The sequence below is a fragment of the Xiphophorus couchianus genome, chromosome 6, assembly GCF_001444195.1.
Source record: "Xiphophorus couchianus chromosome 6, X_couchianus-1.0, whole genome shotgun sequence".
Classification (NCBI taxonomy): Eukaryota; Metazoa; Chordata; class Actinopteri; order Cyprinodontiformes; family Poeciliidae; genus Xiphophorus; species Xiphophorus couchianus.
In genome coordinates this window covers 24,240,116-24,264,472 of record NC_040233.1, presented here as the reverse complement: position 1 = coordinate 24,264,472, position 24,357 = coordinate 24,240,116, and the positions used below count along the sequence as shown (strand labels likewise).

The following is a 24,357-nucleotide window of genomic DNA, read 5'->3' as shown; positions in this document are numbered from 1 at the left end:
CAGCAAAACATTTGTCTTTTCCAGCAGCCATTGTACGGCAGTAAAGCCAGCTGACTAAATGCCCTGCAGTTCTGCTGGGGTTGCTAGGTGATGGGCAATGCCGGCTGATTTGTGACGTTACATATGGAATACCAAAAACTTCTTGCCAAAAAAACATCTGGATGGCCTTTTCAAGCACTGGAGGCAGTTGAGATCCAAATGGAAGTACAAAAATATGCAAAATATTAAATTTGCACAGAAGGTCCCTTTTAATATCAACAAAAACATCACAATATCCACTTGCTTTTAGTGATCACACAAACCCGGCTGCATCCTCTAAGGAGTTATTCATATTTTAGCAGAGGGAAGTCACTGCATATAACATCAGCCGGCCCGGCACAGCTAACCGTTTCCGACAGCTTTTGCTGGGTCAAGACTGCAGTTGACACTTGGTTAAACACTGCCCTGCCATAGATACTCATGAGCTTAGCTTCGGATTTATATCTCAGCTTTGGATTTCCCCCGCTGGTTTCACAGCTGCTTTACTGTTTTGTATCAAGCTTGATTGGATCATATCATGCTTTAATTATGCCCCTCCGTCCAGCAGCCGAGTCGCATCCTTGTAACTTTTATTTAGTCTTGTCTCATCACAGAACAGGACACTGTGTCACAGTCACTGCATTCACACTCTTTTATTCAGGTTGACAGAGAGCGACAGCGCTGCTGTAAGCAGATTTATGTTTGCTCAAAGTGTCGGTAAAACCAACAAATTATAAAATCTTTCCTCTGCTGGAGTTTCATAAGTTGCTTTTGAAATAATAGACATTTTTATGGAATAATCAGATTTAAAGGATTCTGAATTTATGTCCCAGATTTTGGAGAAAAGAAAAATGTCTGAACAGGTTTTTTGACAACTTGCTGCTGTAAATGTTCTGTAAATGTTCCCTTCACATTCAATTAAAAATGCTCTGACACTTCGAATGCAGGGGGTCCTCTGACACGATGTTGACTGTTATGTTAGCACCATTTACCAAATTTAAGAGATGTGAAAGGCCAGAGGCAGCTCGAATGTGCAAAAAGAAAAAAAAAACTGTTTATCAAAATCTGCTACACTTATTTGATCCAAAACATTGGAGGTAAAAGTCTTACAGGTCAGCATATCAGATCTGTTTCCCAGCAGATGTTACAACTTTAAGGGTAGATTCAGCTCTGACAAACTGATGAGATGCATTTTCTGAAAAATAACCACTGGCACAAGTGGCTCTTTTTCATATGTCCTTGCTTGTTAGCCGACTGAATAATTCAATAGCAAGGGCCAAACCAGAACAGTGTCACTTTGAAGGATTTACTGAAGAGAGTTGAAGACGTCGTAGAAGACAAAAGTTGGTACATTTTGATGGAATCATCTGGAGTCTTTCTGCTGAAAGCTACTGAGATTGAGATACAAATGGGGATTCTGTCTCAAGAAATCCATTTCCTGAGCAAAATAAGGAAGTCCTAGATTTCTACCTATGGAAAATGTTAAGAAATATGAGGTAAAGGAGATAGGGATGAGGAAGATATGTACAGGGGAGATCTGGGTGATGTATGAAGGATTATTGGTGGAAGCGTAGAGATGCAGGATAAAGTTAAAGATGAGAGAGGTAGGAATAAGGCAAGGTGAATAATGTCAGTATCAATGAGGGACAACAATCTGAGGGTGGTATGTTTAAGAGAGGATGGAGGTTGGGATGAAGAAAGGGGGGGAATGAGAACTGAGGTTAGTGGAGATGAGTAACAACAGAGATGGATATGGAGACTAAAGGGAATTTGGTAAGGAATATGAGTTAATGACCCGGGACTCAGTGCAGATGTCCACCGGACACCATGTACGCGTAGTCTGTGTCACACAGTAAACTGCTTGATGGAAAACAGTGTTCACATCGAACTGTTTTGTATGCAACACCAAGCTAATATGGTAGAGTAGAGGGTGGTCCCATCATACTCTCACAGAAAAAATATTTGTTCAATCCCAATCCTGGGAAAGAGTAAAAAACAAAATTTCTGTCCCATCCCACTCACGGTAAAATGGTTCCTACTCTTGTCTCGCTCTGGTTGTTTTTCTTCGTTTAGCCTTTAGGCACTAAATTTTATCAGATCATACTACTGTAAAATGAGTTTACTTTAATCTTCAACTAGTAACAGCGAGCTTTCAGAATCATCGCATCCATGCAATATCCAGCATTTTCTTCCATAATAAGCTCAGAATCATATCTATGTTGGAACAAAAGTGTATCTACGTTTTCTGGATTGAACATTTCCCAACAAAACTGAAACTTTGCTCAGAACTTTTTGTTGCTAGCAGCGTCTTGGCATCTGGCACCAGTCCACCTGACCTCTCCAGAAGCCGAGAAAAGACTGGAAGGGTTATCAGCTTAATCATTCGTGTATTGTAGCATATGGGTTTGATTTTTGATCCTCCATTGCACTGTGGGCTTCTGGGTCATGTAGTTCTTTTAAGCACAGGCTAAGTTAAGAAAACTAAGAAATGGCGGCACCTGTCATGGCAATTTTGTCTATTGTATCATTCCTGTTCCCGTCTGCTCCCGTTAACTTTTTATCCTACTCCATCAAAATCACGTGATTAACAGTAAAATTTAATCCCATCCTGTGGGAATCTAGAAAAAATGTCAGCCTGAAGTCGAGCAATCAGTCTCAAGAGAGCATGCCGTGACTGCCGCTCTCTGCAGCAGTGACAGGTGTGCGGCGGCTGCCCACACACATCAGATTTTGACTCTAACATGCTACTCTCTCCTTCTCCATTATGCTTTTGAATGTGATTTTACCTCAGAGCATCTCAGGTGTGTATGAGTAATCCCCTTTTCTGCCTTGTCGTGTCTCTCCCAGGCCCCCCCATCATCTCCAGTGATCCAGTTCAGTACGCTGTCAGAGGTGAAAAAGGAGGGATCAAGTGTTACATCGCCAGCACCCCCCCACCTGATAAGATTGTAAGTCCATCCTCTGGAGCTGTAATCTTCTCTAGAGTTGCTTGACCTCTTGTGATTGCATCTCCCTCACAGGGAATCCTGATCAAAGCTCCCAGCTCCTGGAAAACACTCTCTCGCTTTACCTTGTGTCACTAGGTGTAAAAGACAAGACGGAGGCGGCATTGTTCTCCAAGAGTGTCACTAATATGTGAGAACGAGCTGTTTCTCCTCTATAGAGGAAGGTGGAACTCATGAAAACAGCTGCCGAGGTGTGTGTTTGAAGTCAAAGAGGAGACGCACATCCTGCTGTTCAGATCAAACTGAAGCCAACGCAGCAGAGAAGATTATAACAATTCAGATACAGCTTCCAAAATGTTTCATTTTTAAGTGAGATTGGATGAGAGCTTTCAGTCCTATTACCAAAAATTATCAAGTGGAGAAAATCGTTTTAACATTAAAAAAAAAAAATCTTGACATCTAATTTGCAGCTCTGCAATAAATGATAACCAATTTCCCACAAATCTTTCTTCCCTTTCTTTGCCAGTAGCCCAATGCTGAAAGTAATGACCTCTACAGATGTAGTTGGTCATTTGGAACGCTTTTTAAGCCGTAACGCCTCAGTAAGTGCCGCTGCAGCATTAAGGGAGGCTAAAGTAATTTAATTAATGGAAAACAGAGTAGCTGCAGTAAGCACTAAAGGGCACCAGGTGGCAAATGTGAGTGGTCATTACGAAATAGCTGTTTGGTCCACATCCTTTGCCAACTGGAAGCAGAAGTGTGTCATTTCCATAATCTAGCTTTGAACTTTTGCAAAATGGAATTTATAGCCATTAAATACTGTAGATTCTGTTTAGAAATGTACATTTTGATGATATTCACCCCTAGATATGAATTGCACTGTGTATAGCAGTTGTAAAAAGTAAATTTTTCCAGTTTGATGTTTGCATAGCAAGAGCTCCATCCCTTCGACCCACATTTCAATGTCCACCTTTATTGTAATAACTTCAGAATATTCATAGCTTTTCATACTTTAAAAAAAAACTTTCATTCAGGTGGACTTTTCTTATGATATGTCAAAAATGAAAAAACAGGTAACCTTGAAAAATGTGCCGGAGGAATATAAGCAACTTCATTAAAAAACTGTTTTCTACCTGACACATCTGAAGAACGTGCCGCTGTTTTTCTCTAGATGTTTGGACCAATCTAGTGTCTGCAACTTCAGTGACCAGAGAAACAGGAGAAGAAATGACCAAAGCTCTGCACTTTGCTCCATTTTCTGCACCCTCTGCACATGGTTCACTTCCGCACTAGAACTCCAAAGCAGATTGTAGACTCAGACAGGCCAACCAGAGCTACTGCAGCTAAATTTCCATCTGTTTTTGGTGTCAGTTTGCCATTGTCCTCTCTTCAGTGGCCCTAAACATCACAGATGCAGAAGTGATCATGGAGATCATGGAAAATATTTTCTAACAGTCATTTCCAGATGTTTTGTCGCTAAGTTATGAACAAAATTGTGAAAAACAGCAAAATGATCCATCCAAGCCTTTGGTTTCAGTCGCAGGACGATAGCTTTATACTTCCACATCTCAACAAGATTTGACTCGCCAACAAAATTATTTGCTAAAATATCAAATATAAAAGAGCATATCAAGTTTACCATATCTTCTGTCTCTGCTTTGTGTTTTTGTGTATGCAACATCTCAGTTTTTCTCCCCTGTCTGCATGTGACAAACAGCGTCTTAAAGAATCCAATGTAATTTGTTCTGCTGCTGCCAGACTTTGTCTACCTCGGCAAACCGTATTATCACAGAGAGGCGATATTTGCTTGGTTTAGCCATTTTTGGAGCAGATCTTCCTTTGTGTGCTGATTGAAAATTAGATGTCGTTGCAAATTCTGGACTGCAGAGATCCTGCTAAGCAGATAGCTTTGTAAATTTGCCCCCACAGCATTATAAACAAAACACAATAAGTGAGGTTGCAAAACTTAAACGTTGTAGATATCAGATACATCATGGCATCATTTATCAAACCTCAATAAAAGAAGAATGACCAATACAGCGTTACACTATGAAATAGTTTATGTTCTGAGGTCCACTTGAATGCAGGAAGCTGAAATTTAAATGTGGTCCGTGTTTGAAAACGAGCTCTGAAAGATATCAGTGACTCTGCTGACCTGACAGCCTCGGCCGGATCCCTTCAGCCTTTAGGAACTTTGATTCTCCGTCAGCTCTCGTTTTTGGCTGGAAATATTTACAGCTCTCTGCCTGAGGACTACAGTCTTCCTGCTGAAGACTGGGTCACCAAAAGGTCAGATACATAAGAGGTTGATGCCAGAAAGTCAAAAGTTCAAAGTGGTATTTTGAAAACATTTTTAAATATTAATGGAAAGTGTTGCAAAAAGATATACCCCTGGAATTAGGATTTCTTCACGCTTAGTTTTCAATAAAAGTCTGTTTGCTGAGTTTTGTACAATGTGGAGCTGATAAATTGAATTTTAACTTGAGACATGTGAAATAGTTAGACTTAATAAGGCAAATGCATTCTTCTTTATATTATCCTCTGACTGCAAAATCAACTTGTTGTTGCAGATTACTCATAAAAAATAGATTACCGTAATTGTGATCCAGGCTGTCACATTTTTCTCAACTCAGTATGTCGGACGAGGCTGCATGGATTAAAAGGTATAGACAAATGATGAATAGATGAATAGATGTGTTGTGTTCTTCTAACTGGTTAGCAATGCGTCAAATATTCTATCCCTACTTCCAATAATTAATGTGAATGCTTCCAGTAGAAGTTTTGTGAGGGTAAAAGGAAAGAAAACTCCTTGAAAAACTGTTTATACAGCCTAAAGTTTTCCAAATTTGCTCACTAATCTTCTCAAACAAACCTCTGAGGCCTTCAGGGAGGGGAAGGATTTATACTGAGATCAAATTACACACAGGAGAAGTATTTACTTTCCCTAAGAAGCAACATCTCAAAGCAACAAGTTGTTCAGGATTTATTTTGTGGTATCTAGGTAAATGAGTTGAATACAAATACAAGCCACACTTTTGACTTTCATTTGTTAAGAAAACTTGTTTTTCTATAACTTAAAATCCCCAAAAATATACAGTAACGTCCTGAAAGTAGCTCAGGTGTGACTTTAGTTGGAAATCCCCCAAACTTCAAGCAACATTACCTAAGTATCCATTGTTTAATTTTGATGTATTACACAAAGTGTGTCTTTGTACTCCTGTATGATTGAAAGGAGTGCCTCTCACATTGCCTTCTTGGAAATTTGTAATTTAATTTTCTCTTCAATTTTTCAGAATAAAATTGGATTAAGCTAGTTTTTGTTTTGTTTTGTTTTTTCATTTCTACCTCTTCCTGGAAATCACTGGAAGAAATGCTTGATAAAACTACAATTTATTCTGAACTGAATGTTTTATAAGATCCTGGCAGCGTAATATGTTATTGAAACCTTTGAGGGGAAAAATAGAGCAATCTATAGCAGTAACAAAAAGAAGGAACAAAAGGAAAAAAATAAATCCATTATTTCAGTTTGACATCTAGAATGAGTGAAGAGGGCTGTGGGGGAGCAATAAATTGAAATAAGAGGAAGAAGGATTGAGGGAGAGTAAAATTTTGTACCTTTCAGCGTCAATTATCCAATTGTGCAGCTCCGACGTGACAGAAATCAGAGCTTTTAGAGCGATTCAGCCCCCTGCTGCACTGCCAGCGAGCCCGGAGCGTATAATGCGATACGACATTATAGTCCAGGCTTAATGCAGAGACACGGGGACTCATAAAATATGGAGTGCGGTGCTGTGTGCGTGCTTGTGCACGTGTGCAATGAGGCAATGACAGACTCAGAAACAGCAAAAAAAACACAGACAGACAGAAGCGATGCAACATAATTATTGTTAGAAAGAGAGATTTAGAGGAGTCGACAGTACAGACAGACAAAAGGACGCATTAGATAAAACTGTCATGAAATAAACGAAATATTGGCGGGATTTTGGATTTGTAACTCAGTGAGTCATCTTTTTATTTTTTTCCAACACCATTTAAAAGGAACATAAGCCTAAAGTATGGCTGGATACATATTTGATGTTGTAGTGCTCCATATTTAATATGCTGGAAATTCCTCCTTGGCACATTTTAAGTGGCAAAACCTGCTTGAGATTTTAACACCCATGTACACCTGCTACACCGTGTTATCTGCGTTCTGATTCCTTCATGAGGAATTCATTCCCTTTCCAGTTCAGGAAGTTGCAACATGACAAATGCAGGTGTAATTAACCTTTATCAATACCAAGCAATCAGTTTTTAAATCTTTGTTCTTGACTATGTCTTTCTAGATGTGATTTTTTTTTGTAGTTATCAATTCTGGGGTGAAGTGAAATTAGCATTATTGATCTTCTTCGAAGGAGCTGTGTTCAAACTAGATGTTTTTGTGTCCCAATCTGAAATCGGTTTGGTTTTGTTTTCCACAGGTTTGGGCGTGGAAGGAGAATGTTTGGGAGAAGGAAAAAGGCACTCTGATGGAGAGGTACACGGTGGAGCAGAGCAAACCGCAGGCCCAAGGCGGCGCCGTCCTCTCCACCCTGACCATCAACAACGTCATGGAGTCTGACTTTCACTCCCCGTACAACTGCACCGCCTGGAACTCATTTGGACCTGGAACCATGATCATTACCCTGGAGGAGAAAGGTATGTTGGATCCAAACAGTGCTTGCTTACATAAACAGTTAGATCCTCAGCATACAGAATTAAAACCTGTTTTCAATCTTCAGGATGTCCAGGATTCACTGAATGTCACTGTATCGCAGAATTAAAAAATAAAAATTATTTCCCTGTATTGGTTACTACTTTAGTACTGCATGCTTAGTACTTGTGAAATTTGGTTTTGTGTTTCATATTTGCACCAGAATGATTTCTAGCAATCTGCAGAATTTTACCTCTGCCACTTTCTCTTACTGTAAGAGAGAAAACAATACTTCTTCAGTATTTTTATGAGTTTATCATTAGCATGCACTCAAAAATCAATCTGTTTTTCACTGGTAAGTTTGACATTATCATAAGAGGGCTCTGAATCCTGAGGTTGATGTTTGATTTTGTTTGTAGGCATTTAAATGTCCACTATAAACCCTTTGCACAATTTGGAGATGTGTGCACACCTGGTTGCAATAACTGAGGTTACATGTGGTGGCATCAAAAAAGACAAAAGACTTGGACGTAAAATATATATTGTATATTTAAAATATTTTATATTAGGCAGCATTTTGCAGCTCAGGAAGTACAGGATAGAGTCACATTTAGTTGAAATAATTGCTCTAGTTAGTATTTAGTTTCAGTTTGTTGCTACTTTAGACAATGTCAGTCAATTAAAGAAGAGAAGAAACATATACTGGTATTGCAAATCTAATTGTTCATAGTATTTTATCATGTTTGCACAAAAAATGTCATTTCTAGTTTAAGTAGTACACGCTAATATTCTATAAATGTTAGATAGAAAACGTTGATAGAATATTAGAATGTTCCATCTACTGTGTGGGACTCAGAGATTAGTTGACTTTTTTCTTTTTATCAAAGATTAAGACTGAGTCAAAACTGTTGTGATAAAGCGAAGAATAAAAACTTTAATTTTAACCAGTTCCCCTTAAAACAGATGAAGTTGTGTGACTCAGAAGGACCGCTGCATGTTCCTCGTCTTTTCTTGGTGGCTGTTGTGTTATGAAATCTCAGATCTTACATTATATTAGAGAAAATGGTTTCTCCATGCTCTGTCAGTCTGATCCTGCTCTTATTCTCTGCGCCACTGCTTTCCACAGGCTTTAGAAAATCTACCAAAACATCTCAGAGAGCGACAGAGTTTTGGATTTATTCTTTACAGACGTCCACTGAAAGCGTTTTCATCCCCTTGTCTGACGAGCGCGCCTTATCAACATAACCAGCCCTCAGAGATTCGGCTTTGAGCGAGGACACAAAAAGGATTTTCCCTTAAAACTGAGCAGCGTCCTCGTTAAGTTTTTGTGCAGCAGCGAAGCCGCAGCTGTCCCTCAACCCCCGACCCTTCTTCTGCTTGTGTTCGTTTCAGATATTGTTCCAGTGGGAATTATCGCCGCTAGTACAGTGGGCTCCTCCATTCTGCTGCTTATGATTCTGCTGGCACTCGCCTTCTTCTTCTACCGCCAACGCAAAGGCAGTGAGTTGAAAATTGTGTTTTTTTTTTAATGTTTGTTTATGGACATGCTCACACTTACTCTGCCTGTCAGTCTTTCTTTCATCAACAACCCCTGCTCTGTCATTTTTATGTTACATGAAGTTAATGACATATGCCATCCGCACAGCATTTTATTCAAATGAGATTAATGAATATTCATGTTATATGGCAATCGGCCTTAAATCGCCCACTTTATGTTTTCATTTCCTTTTGCTGACATTGACTTGCTTGATATTCTCTTGCCACTTGCACACGCAGGATAAAGTAGCGACATAAATAAGAGCTCTGAAACAAAAGCTTTTAAAGGTGAATGGCATTTAAATCATGAATTTCTATATGTGTTATTTCTATAGCCAGCGGCAATCCAATTAGTAATTATGAACACACACCACGCTTCGTCAAACCAGAGATCTAAAAGCCCTGTTGTGGCTTTCAGATGTTTAATTTCGAGCTGCTTCACCGGAAATGAAGAAACAGGAAAAGACGCTGAAGGTGACTGGCAGAGTCCCCAGAGGGATTTTCAGGGGATAAAAGTACATGCTCTGGTTCAGAGCTGATAAACACGGCTACAGAAGAGATTTTGTTCAGAAAGAGAAACTCAAACAAACATTGTCGTCTCTGCAGATAAACAGTCTCCTGTTTGTTGTCTGCGATGGAGCTCGAGACTTCACAGATGGGAATCTTTTCTTTTAAGGTTTCTGGCAGTGGAAGGGAGTTGCTCATGTTGGCAAACACTGAGCGTTCACTTGTGTAGACTTGTAAAGTGCAGTTCTTCAGAATAACGAAACAATATTAAAGTCATGAAGATTTTTTTTAAACAAAATGTGATGCTTAGTTTGTAATTAGCAAAGAAAACATATAATTCTGAAAAGAAATATTTAATTTCAGCCTCAGCATCAAGGACAACAGCCTTGTCCCTGATGGGGTCGGGAGGTGCTGGTGTCTATCTCCAGCTACGTTTCAGGCGAGAGGCGGGGTCACCCTGGACAGGTCGCCAGTCTGTCGCAGGGCAACACAGAGACAGACAGGACAAACAACCATGCACACACACACTCACACCTAGGGAGAATTTAGAGAGGCCAATTTACCTGACAGTCATGTTTTTGGACTGTGGGAGGAAGCCGGAGAACCCGGAGAGAACCCACCATGTACAGGGAGAACATGCAAACTCCATGCAGAAAGACCCCGGGCCGGGAATCGAATCCAGTACCTTCATGCTGCAAGGCAACAGCTCTACCAACTGCACCCAAATCTACTTCCATTTCCATAAACAAACCATGTCATATCCATGTATTTAAAGCTGTAGTATGTAACTTTTATATGTTTTTTACATATCTGTTAAAACTGTCAGTGTAACAGTTTTATTCTGACAGTGTAACATGAGACAGATAATCTGTGAAAACATTATCTCCTCCACTTCCTCCATGGACTGCTATTGGCGTCTGAAAAAATGCACCGCTCTGACCAAAAACAACCAATCAGAGCCAGGAAGGGGGGGTTAGTGCTGTCAATCAACTTGATGTACTCACTGCTCAATGTGCTAATGGTGGAGAAACAAAATACTGTTACAGGAAAACCATTTATCCGCTATTATAAATGGGCATGCTAACTAGCTTTAGCATTCACAACAGTCTCGGGAAGATGCTGCAGCGTAGCAGAGAGCAGTGGTGAAGGTTAAACAGCGCCACATGGAGGATCACTGACAGCACTAAGACCCTCCTCCTAAGTCTGATTACAAATATGTAAAATTTTTTATATATAAAAGTTACATACTGCAGCTTTAACTGTTGTGTCTAAGTAAATATTTTTCATAGTTAAGAATTTTGATGCATTTTAACAGAAATCTTCCAGAATAAATATGATTCAGTTTTGGGTTTTAATACTTCTGAAACTTTTACATTACACCATATTGTGAAACATTTTTTCCCAGGTCGCCGAGGTGTCACACTCGGTAAACCAGACATCAAGGTAGAAACAGTCAACAAAGAGACCCACAGCCTGGAGGAGGAGGCAGCCAACGTCTCTACAGCAACCAGAATGGTCAAGGCCATGTACTCCGTAAGTAGACTCCCATCTGAGTCACCGGGGGCGGCGGAGAGGAGACATACGGGTCATTGGCCTTAAATGTACAAATACACAGACAATCAGGGCGACATGGCAGGAGGGGCTCACACACACACACACACGCCCGCACGCACATGCACACACACCAAGGAAAAACTGAAAGCAGAAATAATCTTAAATGTCACACAAAGATAAGTATTCTGTTGAAAAATCACAACCCCCTTTCAAAAAAAAGAATAAAAATTGCATCTAGTCAACATCTTGTGAAAATATTCACACTAATTTACATGCAATAAAACAACAAACTTTAATGTATTTTTGGGAGATTTTACAAATACAAGGCACAGCATAATCGGGAAGTGGAAGGAAAATCCATGGCTTCACGTTTTGTAACAATAAAAATCTGAAAATGTGGCATGCATTTTATATAACCTCTTTGCAGTTCCACATTTTCCAGCAAGTCTTTGTTGAAAACATCTTTACCAGCATTTCACATATACAGATGAAACTTTTGGTCCATTTTTTCAAAAGCTGCCTGGAAAAGGAACGAAAAAGCACTTTTCAAGACAGAGTTTCAACTGAATTTTTATCTGGACTTTGACTAGGCCATTCTCCAGCTGGATAGTTAGAGTTGTGGGCCAGGTGGAAGGTGAACCTCCGTCACCGGTTGTGACTGTAGGCTTTAACAGTGGCTTTCTTCTTGCCACTTCCGTGAAGACCAGATTTTGAAGAGTGTTGACTAAAGAGTCTTGTTCTGTCAACAGATTCTCCCACCTGAGTTGTGGATCTTTGCTGCTCCTCCAGAGTCTCCATAGGCCTCTCAGCTGCCTCTTTGACTGATACTTTCCTTGTCCTTTTCCACAATGATCTCCCTGGCCTGTCTGTTGAACTCCTCAGTCTTCATGATGCTGTTTGTTCACTAATGTTCTCTAACAAACCTTCCAAAAATAACGATTTATTTAGTGGTATCAAGGCAGAGGTAATAAAATACACAAATGCACACAATACTTTCCAGTAACTTCAATAAAATATTTTAAATGCACAGTAGATTCTGATATTTGCAGTAGTTACAGACCACATCCACCTTCTAAAAATGTTTTAAACTGCCTAACCCTTAACCCTAACACCTAATATACCTTAATATGTACTAATGTTGACAGTGGAAACTGTGTTAGCACTACAGCAGAAGATATCCTGTACAATCTTCTTTATCTCCACTCTAGGGAAGTCAGCCAATCAGTAGCAAGGAAAATGAATGCTGCACCAGGATTGGCAGCTTTACAATGCGAGCCGATGCCGTGTCAAGTCGCATTGTGCTGAAGTTTTTCAGCTTCCAAAGCTGCATGTTCTTTTGAATATTTTAGATATTCTGTCCTAAAAAGTCCACGAAGAGACAAATTTTTCCACAAAAAATGTGGAGTTTTGTTGCTCAGAAAACTCCTCATATTAGTTAATTTGTGAATCCTGAACCAGAAGTAGATGGGGGAGCGCTGCAATGTGATAAAATGTGAAAATTCTCAAATATGAAATTCATATTTGCATACTAATGAGGTACTTGTGAAATTTAATGCTTCACTAGATATACTTCTGTTACTGTTTCATATAATCATCATCATATATGCTGTCATGCCCACTAAAGCTCCCATGAAGACATAAAAGACAAACATACACCCATTCAATCAAAAATACACACTCACTTTAACATTGTGCTCCTTTTAGAAAATCTGTGGATGAACCGGAGAATCTAATCGGCGGCGCCCCTTTGAGAAGGTTTCAAACCGCAGCCCAGAAGCGTTTATTCTCCCCACAACTCTAACCGTTTCTCGTCTTTCACTCTCTTGGGATGAAAAAGCTGAAACTCTGTTTTCCTCTTCCCTCCCTGTCGTCCTCTTCCTTTCCTTTCTTCACCCTCCCTCTTTCCGTGTGTGTGTTTCGTTGTTTGATGGTTTAGTTTTTGCCCTCTGTTTCCCTCTCTCCCTCCACTCAGCCATTCAAAGACGACATGGACCTGAAGCAGGAGATCAGGAGCGAGAGCGACACGCGGGAGGAGTACGAGCTCAAGGTGAGATGAGTCAGCGAAGGGGTTTTCATGTGCTGACTCCAGAGGTTTTCAGGAAAACAATTATCTGCAGCATCTTTGGCATCATTTCCTGCATGTTGCATGAGCTTTGTGGTCAAGTTCATCTCCCAGTTCCTGTAAGGTCTTGTTTTTCCTGCAGCACAGCATTTTCAAAACCGGTCGAAAGGTTCCTGTTTGCAACAACAAAACTTTTATTTATCATGACTTTTTAAACTGTGCTGGGAAACAAAATCCCCTTATCTTAACAGTCTTTGTTTCATAGAAAGGTTTTTCTCAAAATAGGCCTTAAATATTTAAAGCCAAAAATGATTCTGCAGTCTAGTACATCATTGCTTTTCCTTTAATATTCTAAGCTGAGCTTAACATGAATACATATTTAGTTTCTTGGAAATTTTATATAAGCTTTCCCATTGTGGTCTATGCAGAAGCAGTATTTGTGACTATCTGAACATCTGTGGACCAGAATATTGTCCAGAAAAAGACAAAACAAAAATTATGGCATAAAAATGTATCTAGAGAGTGAGGGTCATTGAGTTTTGTGTCTGTATGACATTCTACAAACAGTTACTTCTCTAAAATTATATAAAAACATTAAAAATGGTTCCATTGCTTCATTAAAACATTCAAACAAACATACTCATTTTTTCTTGATTCATTTGATTGCTGTTCAACAAAAGCCTGTTAATCAGTCATCAACTGGAATCAGACGTACTGAAGGAGAGGAACATCATAAATGTATAGAGAAAGTCAAATAAAATTTATTTTTATGGCACAACAAGGCAGTTTAAAGGGCTTTATACCATAAAATCATCATGCCGTCACCAACAAACTGATTAGAATTGCTTTTCCCAGATGTCTGAAACTTTTCTGTTTCTTACGACTGATATATCTCACCACAGGATCCAACTAATGGCTACTACAACGTCCGAGCCACCACCCACGACGAGGCGCGTCCCCAGTCCCGTGTCGTCCACTACCAGGGAGAGTTTCGCCCTCCAAACCCAAACACCGGGCCAGGCGGCGCCACATCCGGAGGACCTTCAGCAGCGGTCAGCGGTGCAGTTCCTCCCAGCGCGGTGCCAGGCTCCAGGGCAGGCTGCTACGACCCTCGCCCGCCCTCCAGGATGTCCCACGCTACCTACGCCCAATTCAACACCTTCTCTAGGGCGGCACAGAGGCAGGAAGCTCCTCCAAATCCTGCTCTCCCTTCACCCGGAGATTACCCCGGAGGAGACTGTGGCCTGCTGGACAGCTCAACCCAACTGCCATACGACAGCTATGGATATCCCTCCCAGTATCCTAGCTACCGCATGGGCTTCGCTCCTACCATAGAGGAAGGGCCGGCCTATGAGATGTATCCGACGGGACAGGGGACCGGGTCGGGCCCGGGAACGGGACAGCAAAGTCCTGAAACAGGTTTGGCAAAGTACGGTAGCTCCACTCGCTTCTCATACTCGTCCCCACCGTCTGACTATTCCCACAGACACACGCAGAGAATGCAGACTCACGTGTGAGGAAAAGCCGACGCGCTTTCCTGGATTTGCTTTTGGCATCACATCCTGTGTAAATCCTCCCGTTCTGTGCGTGGATCTTCAACAATCCGTTTTCCATTGCAATCAGCGCATGGAAAACCTTTTTATTTTTAACAACAATATGACTCCCCAACATTTAGGAAAGAAGCAATACATGCAGAGTGATCTTCACCCTGATTCACGCCGGCCTCCTGTCTGTTGTGGTTACCCATCAACGAAAACAAAAGCGAGATTCACAATCAGGAGATGAAAAGAACAAGAAGAGCACTTTGCCAACTTGGACCACCTCCCTTCACACCCTCCTGTCTCTGTAAATAATGTGAAATTTGGGCCATTTTAAAGTTATATTTCTTGTATAAAGATATAAACAGCAAACCTCTCAGCAAGCCAGACTTTTTGCATTTTCTGACTTACATTGCTGAACACAAATCCAGACATACAACCACATTTCTTTCAAATAAATGCATCAAAGAGTCAGCTTGGACTATAAATATAGCTGCCACTTTGCATTAAAACTTACTTCATGGCTTTTTTTTTTTTTTTACAAGATCTACCTTGATTTGAGTGGGACAGTTCGTCTGAAGTGATCAGATTGCCAGTTCCTATGTGCCAACACACAAAAAATAATTAAATGGTGTCTTTTCTTTTTCAAAGCGTGGACAATGAGGTGCTCCGGGTGACAGGATATTGTACAAGACAAACGGAGCAGTAGCAAGCGTCTCTTTGCTCCTTCTCCCGCTCATATTGTGTTTCTGTCATCATCATCCATTTCTATACCTAATATTTCACCTAAAGTCAATGCTATAGATAGTGTTTGTGAAACAAGGTGTGGTGGGAGCACCTTTTCATTCTATACATTTCTGCAAATTGTGCAAAAAGATACCTCCCCTATCTTCAAGTGTTAAAAAAACAAAAATGTTCCTCTCACTTGCACAGTAGAATAGATCTTTTTTCCATATTTATACTGAAGCATATGAAAAAAAAAAACAAAAAAAAAACAACGGCATTCAGAAACATTTTATAATATTTTTATAAGGAGTTGTGGACCAAAGGTTCAGCATTTTGGGTGACACTTTTTAACGTGTAACGCGGCGTTACGGTCGGAAACGGTCCGAGTTCCTTTAAAATGAAACGGTTTTTAATGTTGTAGGCTTAACGTAGAAAACTTGAAGAGCTTCACCTCGAAATAACAAGTATCCAGCTGATGCCTGCTATGGATATATTTGTTTGGCGTGAAACTCTTTCTTTGACTTCCTGTCTTCTGACTGGACTGCCTTTTTTCTAAAGCTGGTGACGACATTCAAAGCGACGGGCGTGGAGCGAGCAGCTGCTCGATTGGAGCAGCCCTGGTAACTTGAGAAGCAGCGAGAAGGTTTAAATGTAGTCTAACATATCAAAGTGAGGTAGAGAGGGTTCTATCTAGCTCATATGGTACTTTGTACTATTTGTAAGTATGCTGATTTCTTTCTCTGCAACAGAAACTCTGCTGGTGTCTTATGTCTAAGATTTTTCATCGTGTTATGTCAGGTTTTGGTGTGCAGATCTGGCCTTCAAAGCAGAACTTGGTACTCAAAACTTGAAAATCTGAGGGGCTAAATCATGCAAGTTCCTCTCCCTCCTCTAAGTTGTGCTCAATGATGTTGTTAAGCTGTTAACTGTGAGACAGCTGTTCTGTTTAAACATATAGCGCCCTCTACAGTTAAAAGAACCCCTTGTAAAGATATGTAAAAAGCCTCATTATAAAGGCATATTTTAATTGTTGTGGCATAATCTCAGTTTGAAAATATTTTAAAAATCCATTTATTAATTTGAGTACATATATTACATGAGAGAAAAATATCCAGCACTAAGAAATCATTTATTGACAGAATCATCTGGATTCCCTTTGCTCTACTTGGTGAGACATTTCTGATCATTTGGCCATGTTCTTTTAATCATTATTCTGCTAAAAGACCCAATGATGACCTCTTTTCCATTTTTCTGACAAAGCCAATCAGATATTTATTCAGAATATCCTGGAATTTCAAAGAATTCAAAATGTGATGCACTTTAAAATTTAGACAGTGAACATTACAGTGGGAGGAAATTTTCTGCACATTTGTTATTCCTTTCACATGAAACCCACTGCGAGCTGGTTGCCAAAATGTCCAAAGCATTAGTCTTTAGCATTTAGCAAACTCTGCATTTTGACATTTGTGATGGTAGGACAGAAACAGAAACATGTTTTCCTGCATGCCTCCAAAACAACAAAATGCCAGTTAGGTTTCCTTTATTGTGGAGATTTTTTTTCTATTACCTCCCCTACCGTTATAGTTCATGTTGACAAGAAAATCTTGGATGCTAATGCAGCGTTGTTTGGTCTAGTCCAATTTTGAGAAGTGTTTACATGTGATGTCAATTATATCTGAGGCAATAAAGAAAAAGGTTATGGATAAATACTTCAATAATCCCAGACACCATAAAAAAATATGCAGTTTTATTTTTCAGGAAAAAGCTGAAAAGTGGAGTAACAATGATTTAAAAATAAATTCTTATTTCTCAGTGTGAGATTATTTTTCTCTGCTTAAATGTACTTGAATTAAGTTTTTCGCATGACCCCGATTTCTTAGCAAAAGTCTCTGGATTGCAATTTTCTTACACCTCAGTGAGGTGTTGGTGTCGTCTCGAACGGGTCAAGGCATTTCTTATTATACTTTCTAATATCAGCTATTAAACCCCTCAGGTTTAATATTAGAGCATTTAAGCTTTTTGTATACTAAGTAAATGAAAAAACAGATAGATTTTTTTTTTCTTGCCAAACCCCCCCCCCCACTCCCAGTGGATTGAAGTTATTTATGTTTGCACTGGGCGCTTAATGAGATTCGACTAAACTGCTCTCTTCATCATCATACCAACTCAAAACGTCATATTTTATGGTGACAAGAATTTGTTTGGCGGAATACAAGAAAAGTGTGTCAATAATCACGATCCCCATGTTATAAGCTTCCACCACATTAAGTTCGCTTTTTTTCTGGACGAACATGAAGACAATAAACCTTTCTATTGCACCCATCAAGAATAGATTCTATATTTCATTTAATACCTTTCCAAAAGTTCCCATCCTGCATGCTTCACTGAGCAGGTCAATTTAAAAGGGGCAGAAAGCAATAAGGAGTCACTCACTTGTATCTGTATTCTACATTTTGGAGCAGTTAAAAATGATTGTGCATTAAATAAGACCCCTGGCTGCAGAGGCTATCAGCCACTCCAGAAGTAATCATTGACTGTTTATATTTATCAGTCGCCCCATCAACCCTTCATGGTATATTATGGTAATTGTCTGCAGAGGGGCTATAAAAATGTGTTTATAGCTCTTGTTTTCTATAAAGGCAGAGAAAGAAAACCACAGCCACGCCGGCTTGTATCTCAGAGGCAACCTCGTAGCTCCAAGGTCACGATGTAAACCATTTCAGCTGGGGTAGAACACCAGGTGGAGCTGCGTTTTAAATTTCAAACTGTTATCACCGCCGTGGAACTGCACACCGTAATCTATTTACAGCCTTTTTACAGAGTTGTAGCTGAGCAGTATTTTGCATCTGACTTGCAATCTTGTTACAACCTTGCGGAAGGATGAGTGAATTTGACAGAGAAGGTGCTGAGGCTGTTGCACGCATAGCCAATTCATGCAGGTACTTGGGTATTACCTGTGGTGACGGTCTGTTGACATTACAGTTCATATAAAATGTTAAACACACACGGCCGATGCTTGGGTACAGTAGTGGAAAAATAACTACTGGTGCGTCTTAATACATGAAAACAGCATCAAACCGTAGCTGAATTTGAAGGAAATATGGACACATTTACCTCATTAGGTTGTTTTTCTGTCTTTCTTTTCTATCCTCCATGTGTTTTTCTCTGTGCAGTGTGTCCTGATGGTTTCTTTCAAACTTGCTGCCATGTGTCAAATTAAAAGCCATCTGCCAGCTTCCAAATGTCAAAGTCAAAACAGAGAATGAAATCACATGAATAATCGCAAACCTTTCTCTTGTTGCTTTCTTCCAGATTTCCATCATTGCTTCTATTTCTGGTGTCTGTTTTATAGAATATATAAACATTCATGACTTCATGATATTCACTTTGTTTTTCTGATTTATTTTTATTTTAACCAAATAAGTGTAAGTTTTGTATTTACTTTGTGGTACATCACCAGTTGAAGAATGGACCCGTCCAAAGTGTCTTTCACATTATAAAACACATTCTTTGTTGGTTCTGATTTAATTAATCAACTCATTAAAAAAAAAAAGTTGGGTGTTGAACATCTGTGGCCTAAAGAACTTGTCAGTCATGCTAGAAATAGCCTGAAGTTGGTCTCAAGTAGGCCAACCCAGACTAGGACCGGGCCAGACCCATGCTGGGCTGGGCTGGGCTGAGCTGGGCCGGCCCAGACTGTCTGCAGTCTTGACATCCAGTTTTACTGTGTGAACCTTTCAATGAGTGCCAAAAAACCCATCAACTGAGCAGACATGCAAATGCAGCAGCAGTTTGTGTTTATTCTGACTCTGTGTCTTTATGTGTGGATAGATTCAGACAGACACACGTGTTTTTGATGTCCAACTTTAAAGATGCATGTGTGTGTGCGTGTGTGTGTGTGTGTGTGTGTGTGTGTAGGTGTGTGTGTGGGCAGTATGCAACCCAAGTCATTAGAAACATGTTTGGACCAGTGGAGAGAAGAAATTATGGTTTGACTGATAATTTCATATTTTGGCCAGTCACTCCTGCGGGTATGAAGGAGACCATTCCTGACTACAAGGATAAAGAAAATGAAGATTTTCCTCCTAGGTGTAATTTTTAACAGCTCATATGTTATTTGAGTAAAATATTGTTGCTTTAAGTACAGTTTTTGTTCAGTATCTCATCATGATAAACCTTATTTTTAACAGAAGAAGCCTATATGATTTGGCTCCTTTTCTTGTACTTCAGCTTTAATCATATTTTTTTCATTTATATTCAAATATAAGACAAAACTGATACCTACAGCTAATAACTATTGCTGTTTGGTTGTGATGCAGATAACAAGAAAACAAAACAAACATGTTGAGGTGAGGAGAAGTTTAACCAATGGGTTAATACATCGATATATTTTGATGTGTTATAAAAAGGTTTAGGGTTAACATTTGATATTTTATCTGCCTTTTTGTGTAATAAGAACAGCTAAGTCCTGTATTTTTACTTAACATAAATGCTATGCAAATGCATAATTTACTAATGAAAATGCTAAATAAAGTCATGCTGTACTGTGTGGTCTGCACTGACGAAGAGTCACTCACATCGGCATGCCTAATGCTTGAAGTGCCTGTCAGAGGAGGATACTTGGACTTTATTTCTGATTAATTCAGTTAAATAAACCACATATTGGTTCTCATATCTCTGCATAGAGAATTGAACCTTCATCCCAAGATGGTCGGGAAGATTTTAGTTAACAGTTAGCACTAGTTAACACTAAAACTGCATTTTATCTTGACCAAATATTTTGATGTTTGCTGAATTATCCGGTGTTTTTTTGTAAATCGTGTTAATTTAGAGGTCTATGTCGCACTTTTCGAATTAATGATATTTTTTCCTCTCATTTTAATTTTAGGAAAAGAGCCAAATCATAATATTGATTTCTTGGAGAGAAAAAAGTCATGATTAGTTTTAAAAGTCATACTGTTTGTCAGTCAAACCCTAGCTGAATGGTGGACAGATGTTGAACGAGGAACCGTTTGGCCTTTGATTACGTGTAAGGAGTCAGAACAGAAAGCTTGTTGCTCATCTGGCTGCAGAGCCTGTCTGCTCTCTGCATGAGGGAACAAGATGATGTTCTGCTTGACGCTTGACGTTGAGTGTCTGATTATCACTACAGTGAGAAAGAATCCATGATGCACTTAAAACTGCATGGAGACGAAGAGAGTTATGAGGCAGATAATGAGTGAGTTCAATCAACCGTATATAATCTTCATTCTCCAGTTCTTGATTTGTATCCCTATATATTGTTCACGTGAACTAAGTTTTGTTCGGTACTAGTATATTGTTTTTGTTCAGAAAAAAAAATGTGTGAAAACAAACTTACGAGATACTGAAATATTGTTTTTCTTTCACGTTTTCTGTCATGTTTTTGTTCAAATTCAATGTAATTATTTTTTCACGATATAAAGAAAATAAAAGATGACACAGTTTCATAAGAAGTTTGCAAAAGTCTTTTATTCAGTTTGCAATTAATGAACTCATTCTGTGGCTAAATTAGATGATAGAATAATCAACTTACCAAAAAAATATAATTAGTGTTTTTTATTCCTGAAATAAAATGCTAGGAAGTTGTTAGTTTAAGAATTTTATCTCAACAAAGACAGAATAGCTGAAATCATTCTGTCCACGTCCTGTATGGCTGGATTAGTACTTTTTCACAGTACTGTGAGTTTTTCAATAAAGACCTTTGAAATTTGTGAAATTCTTGAACTTCATTACATCATAGAAACATCTGACAAAAAGATATAGCAACACAGACACAGTAAAGTTTGTGGAAAACAAGATTTCTGACTGCATCAAAACTTTTGCCCACAACATGTTTTAATAAAAGTTTCTGTATTTCACATGAAGTTTATTCAGGTCAGGCTGACTGCACTCAAACACATTGTTAGGAGTTTCTGGAGTTGAGCAGAATGAAGGAGAATGTAAAAGTGTGTCTAAGTTTAGCACAGAAGTATTAAGGAGAATAAAAAGCTGTTTCCCTGAATTTGAGTTCAGCGCATACAGCCACAACAAACACCTGCAGAGTTTCTCTTGTTCCTTTCATTTTTTCCCTTTGTCTTGAAGCACTGCTTTCTTTTTCTCTAATATCCATCTCTCGTTTATTTTTTATGAAATGCTTTTCTGATTTTCTCTCTCCAGCTTTCCTCTAACCTTCTCCCCGTCTTCCTGTCTCTTCTTGTTTAGTCACTTTTCAGGGTTTTCCTGAAAACATCGGTTTTCTGCTTCTAGCATCTTCTCATCTCACTCTTTCACCTCTTCTGCTTCTGCATGTCAGTACAGATTCTCACTTTGCCACATTTTCATGACTCTTTCAAATTTCTGTACAGCTTTTCATCCATTAGAGGAGCTCTAACCTACTTTTCCTCAGCTTCACCACCACCTTTCTCATTGTCACTTCTCTGTTCTCACTTCCTTCTCACATCTTTCTCTCTAACCTTTTGTTTTCTTTGTTCATACTTTCTCCTTTGCCCTCTGTTAACGTCTCAAGCTTTCTGCCTCTAATCTCATGTCCATTTTTCCATCCATTTTTTGCATTTTTATTGCTCAACCTTAATTTGTTCCCCTTTCCTCTGTTTTTATTTTCCTTTTTAAACTTTTTTCTGTTAAACCTCAAACTTCCTTCTAACTCCCCTGCCCTAATAAATCATTGTTTTGTCTTTATAGTTTCACTTTTACTTTTTTTCCTCAGACATATTTCCAGATATGTTCTTGATGATTCTCGGTTGATTATTCAAAATGCTTTAACAGAAGACAGCTGCACTTCTTTGGAATGATTAATGCTGTTTAGCAATAATGTTATTTTTCTTATTTAAATTGTGCACATAAACATCTTTACAAACTTTTCTTTGAAATTGTATTTTAGTTTATTACTGAGTCCAAAGTGCATTAAAAAGAACAGTGTCAAAAGTTGCCAGAATATGACATAAAATAAGATGAAAGTAGTTATAGAGAAGTCTCCACAGGGAATGTAAGCTTTTATAATAATTATTTATGTTTTGATTTATCCAGCGAGGAGGAGGAGGTCAGCAGAAATGTTGTCTGAGAGCATAAACTTGGAAATCTAACAAACCAGCAGCCTTCCTAGGGATTTAAAAACATATTGCTATGCACTTTGTCTGAGATCTTAGTCTGCTTATGTCATTTATAGCCCAATTTAGTTTTTTGGCACTGGAAGACATCCAAAAAAATGTGTAGGGAAAAGGAATTGAATGAACATCCTTTGCACATGCTCTACCAACTGAGTCACCCAGCACCCAAAGTCAGTGTTTTACAGTAGTTTATGGAGACTTCACACAAGTATTTTATCTGGTTTCTAGTGCAAATGTCCTAGAACATGTAAAATAAGACAAAACTAACTTAAATATAACTTTTCAGCAACATAAATAAGCTTGTACTATGTCAGTAATTTTTAAAGTATTAGTTCCTTTGGCAGATTTATTCATTTATAAGATATTTTTCCTGTTTTAAGTGAAAAAAATGCTAGTGGAGCTAATATTGTTTGTACAAGAATTACTGATTTAAAGACAGCTCATTTATCTTGTTGAAATGTTGCTTTTAAGTTGTTTTTGTCTGAATTTAAATGAACTAAAATATTTGCATTAGAATGTAGACAAAAAAAAGTCTTGGTAAGATTTTGTGTTTTGCAGTGCAGAATCATGAACAGCCTGTTTGAATTCAATTCTCAGTGAAGTGTCTACTATATTTTTGATTTTTCTTCGTCTCTTGCTCCTGTTTCTTTTTTTTTTTTTTCATTTTGATGTTGAATGAGAGTTCCTCCAACCGTCTCCTGGGTCTGAGTATTTTGATCATGAGTGTATTTGCTTCGTTCTCCCTCTCATTCTTGTCATTGTTTTCTCCTCAGTTACCTTCACCTCCTTTCTTTTTCCTCAGGTTTTTCTCTTACCTTTCATTTATAGCCCTCCATAAAAGCTCGTTATCTTCTTCCTTCTCTCCTCACGTTTTTCATTTTGATTTATCTTCCTCGCTCCTTCAGTTTTTTCCCCTCCTATCTCTCTACATCTTTTTTCCTTTCTCTTGTCCCATCTTTTCAGTTTATTTCTTTGAATCATACTCTCATTCACTTTCCTCGGTGTGATCTTTACCCTCTTTTCTTTTTCAATGACAGCAGAGAAAAATCAAGTAAAGAAATTACAGATATGACCGGATAAAAGGACAAGGACACAAGAAAGGGGCAGAACTCCACTTCACTTAGTGTGAACTTCTGATTATCATTTTTCTTTCCTTCCATTCTCGTTGAGGAGTAATATCTGGAATAACCTTCATCGCTGCACTGTGGACCCTCTCTTCCTCCCCCTCCTCTTCCTCAAACTCTTTTATTTCATCCCCTTGTTCACATTTGAGGCGGCCGTTGGAAGGATTATGGCCCCTCTCATGTTTGGCACGGCTCTCGCTGCTTGAGATATATTATCATATTAGTAGAAAATGATGTAATGCGTTTCAAGACATTTGTCCTTCGCACACCCTCTGTCCCTCCGCAGATGATGTCACAGGCTTTGTCTACAGGCAGAGAAGTTGTCAAGCAGATTGTGTGGGGTATTCCTTTGTTTGCTTGCTGTTGCTGCCACCCTGTGGCTGGAGAGCAGTATGCAGAGAGGAGAGGATGAGGGTCGAATTAGGATGGAGGAAATTATTTATTACTGATCTGGAGGATAATGGGACTCATAACAGACGTCCTTGGTGTGTCGGTGCTGATGGGTTCTGTTTGGTCAGGGACAGATGGAAAGAGACAGACACATTGCA

The 24,357-nt window shown here is 39.0% G+C and overlaps 1 protein-coding gene across 2 annotated transcripts in view; it reads left to right on the top strand.

The window, feature by feature from the left end:
• kirrel1b (kirre like nephrin family adhesion molecule 1b) overlaps window positions 1-18,829 on the top strand; it is a 100,254-nt gene extending 81,425 nt beyond the window's left edge. The window contains exons 10-15 of one of the 2 annotated variants that reach the window (XM_028020803.1): window positions 2,866-2,966; window positions 7,424-7,640; window positions 9,028-9,135; window positions 11,084-11,211; window positions 13,169-13,279; window positions 14,197-18,829. In XM_028020803.1, coding sequence (XP_027876604.1) covers window positions 2,866-2,966; window positions 7,424-7,640; window positions 9,028-9,135; window positions 11,084-11,211; window positions 13,169-13,279; window positions 14,197-14,811 — 1,280 coding nt within the window. In that variant the 3' untranslated portion in view covers window positions 14,812-18,829. The remainder of the gene's footprint in view (window positions 1-2,865; window positions 2,967-7,423; window positions 7,641-9,027; window positions 9,136-11,083; window positions 11,212-13,168; window positions 13,280-14,196) is intronic. The other variant, XM_028020804.1, reaches the window with a different exon arrangement.
• The last annotated feature ends 5,528 nt before the right edge of the window (window positions 18,830-24,357 follow it).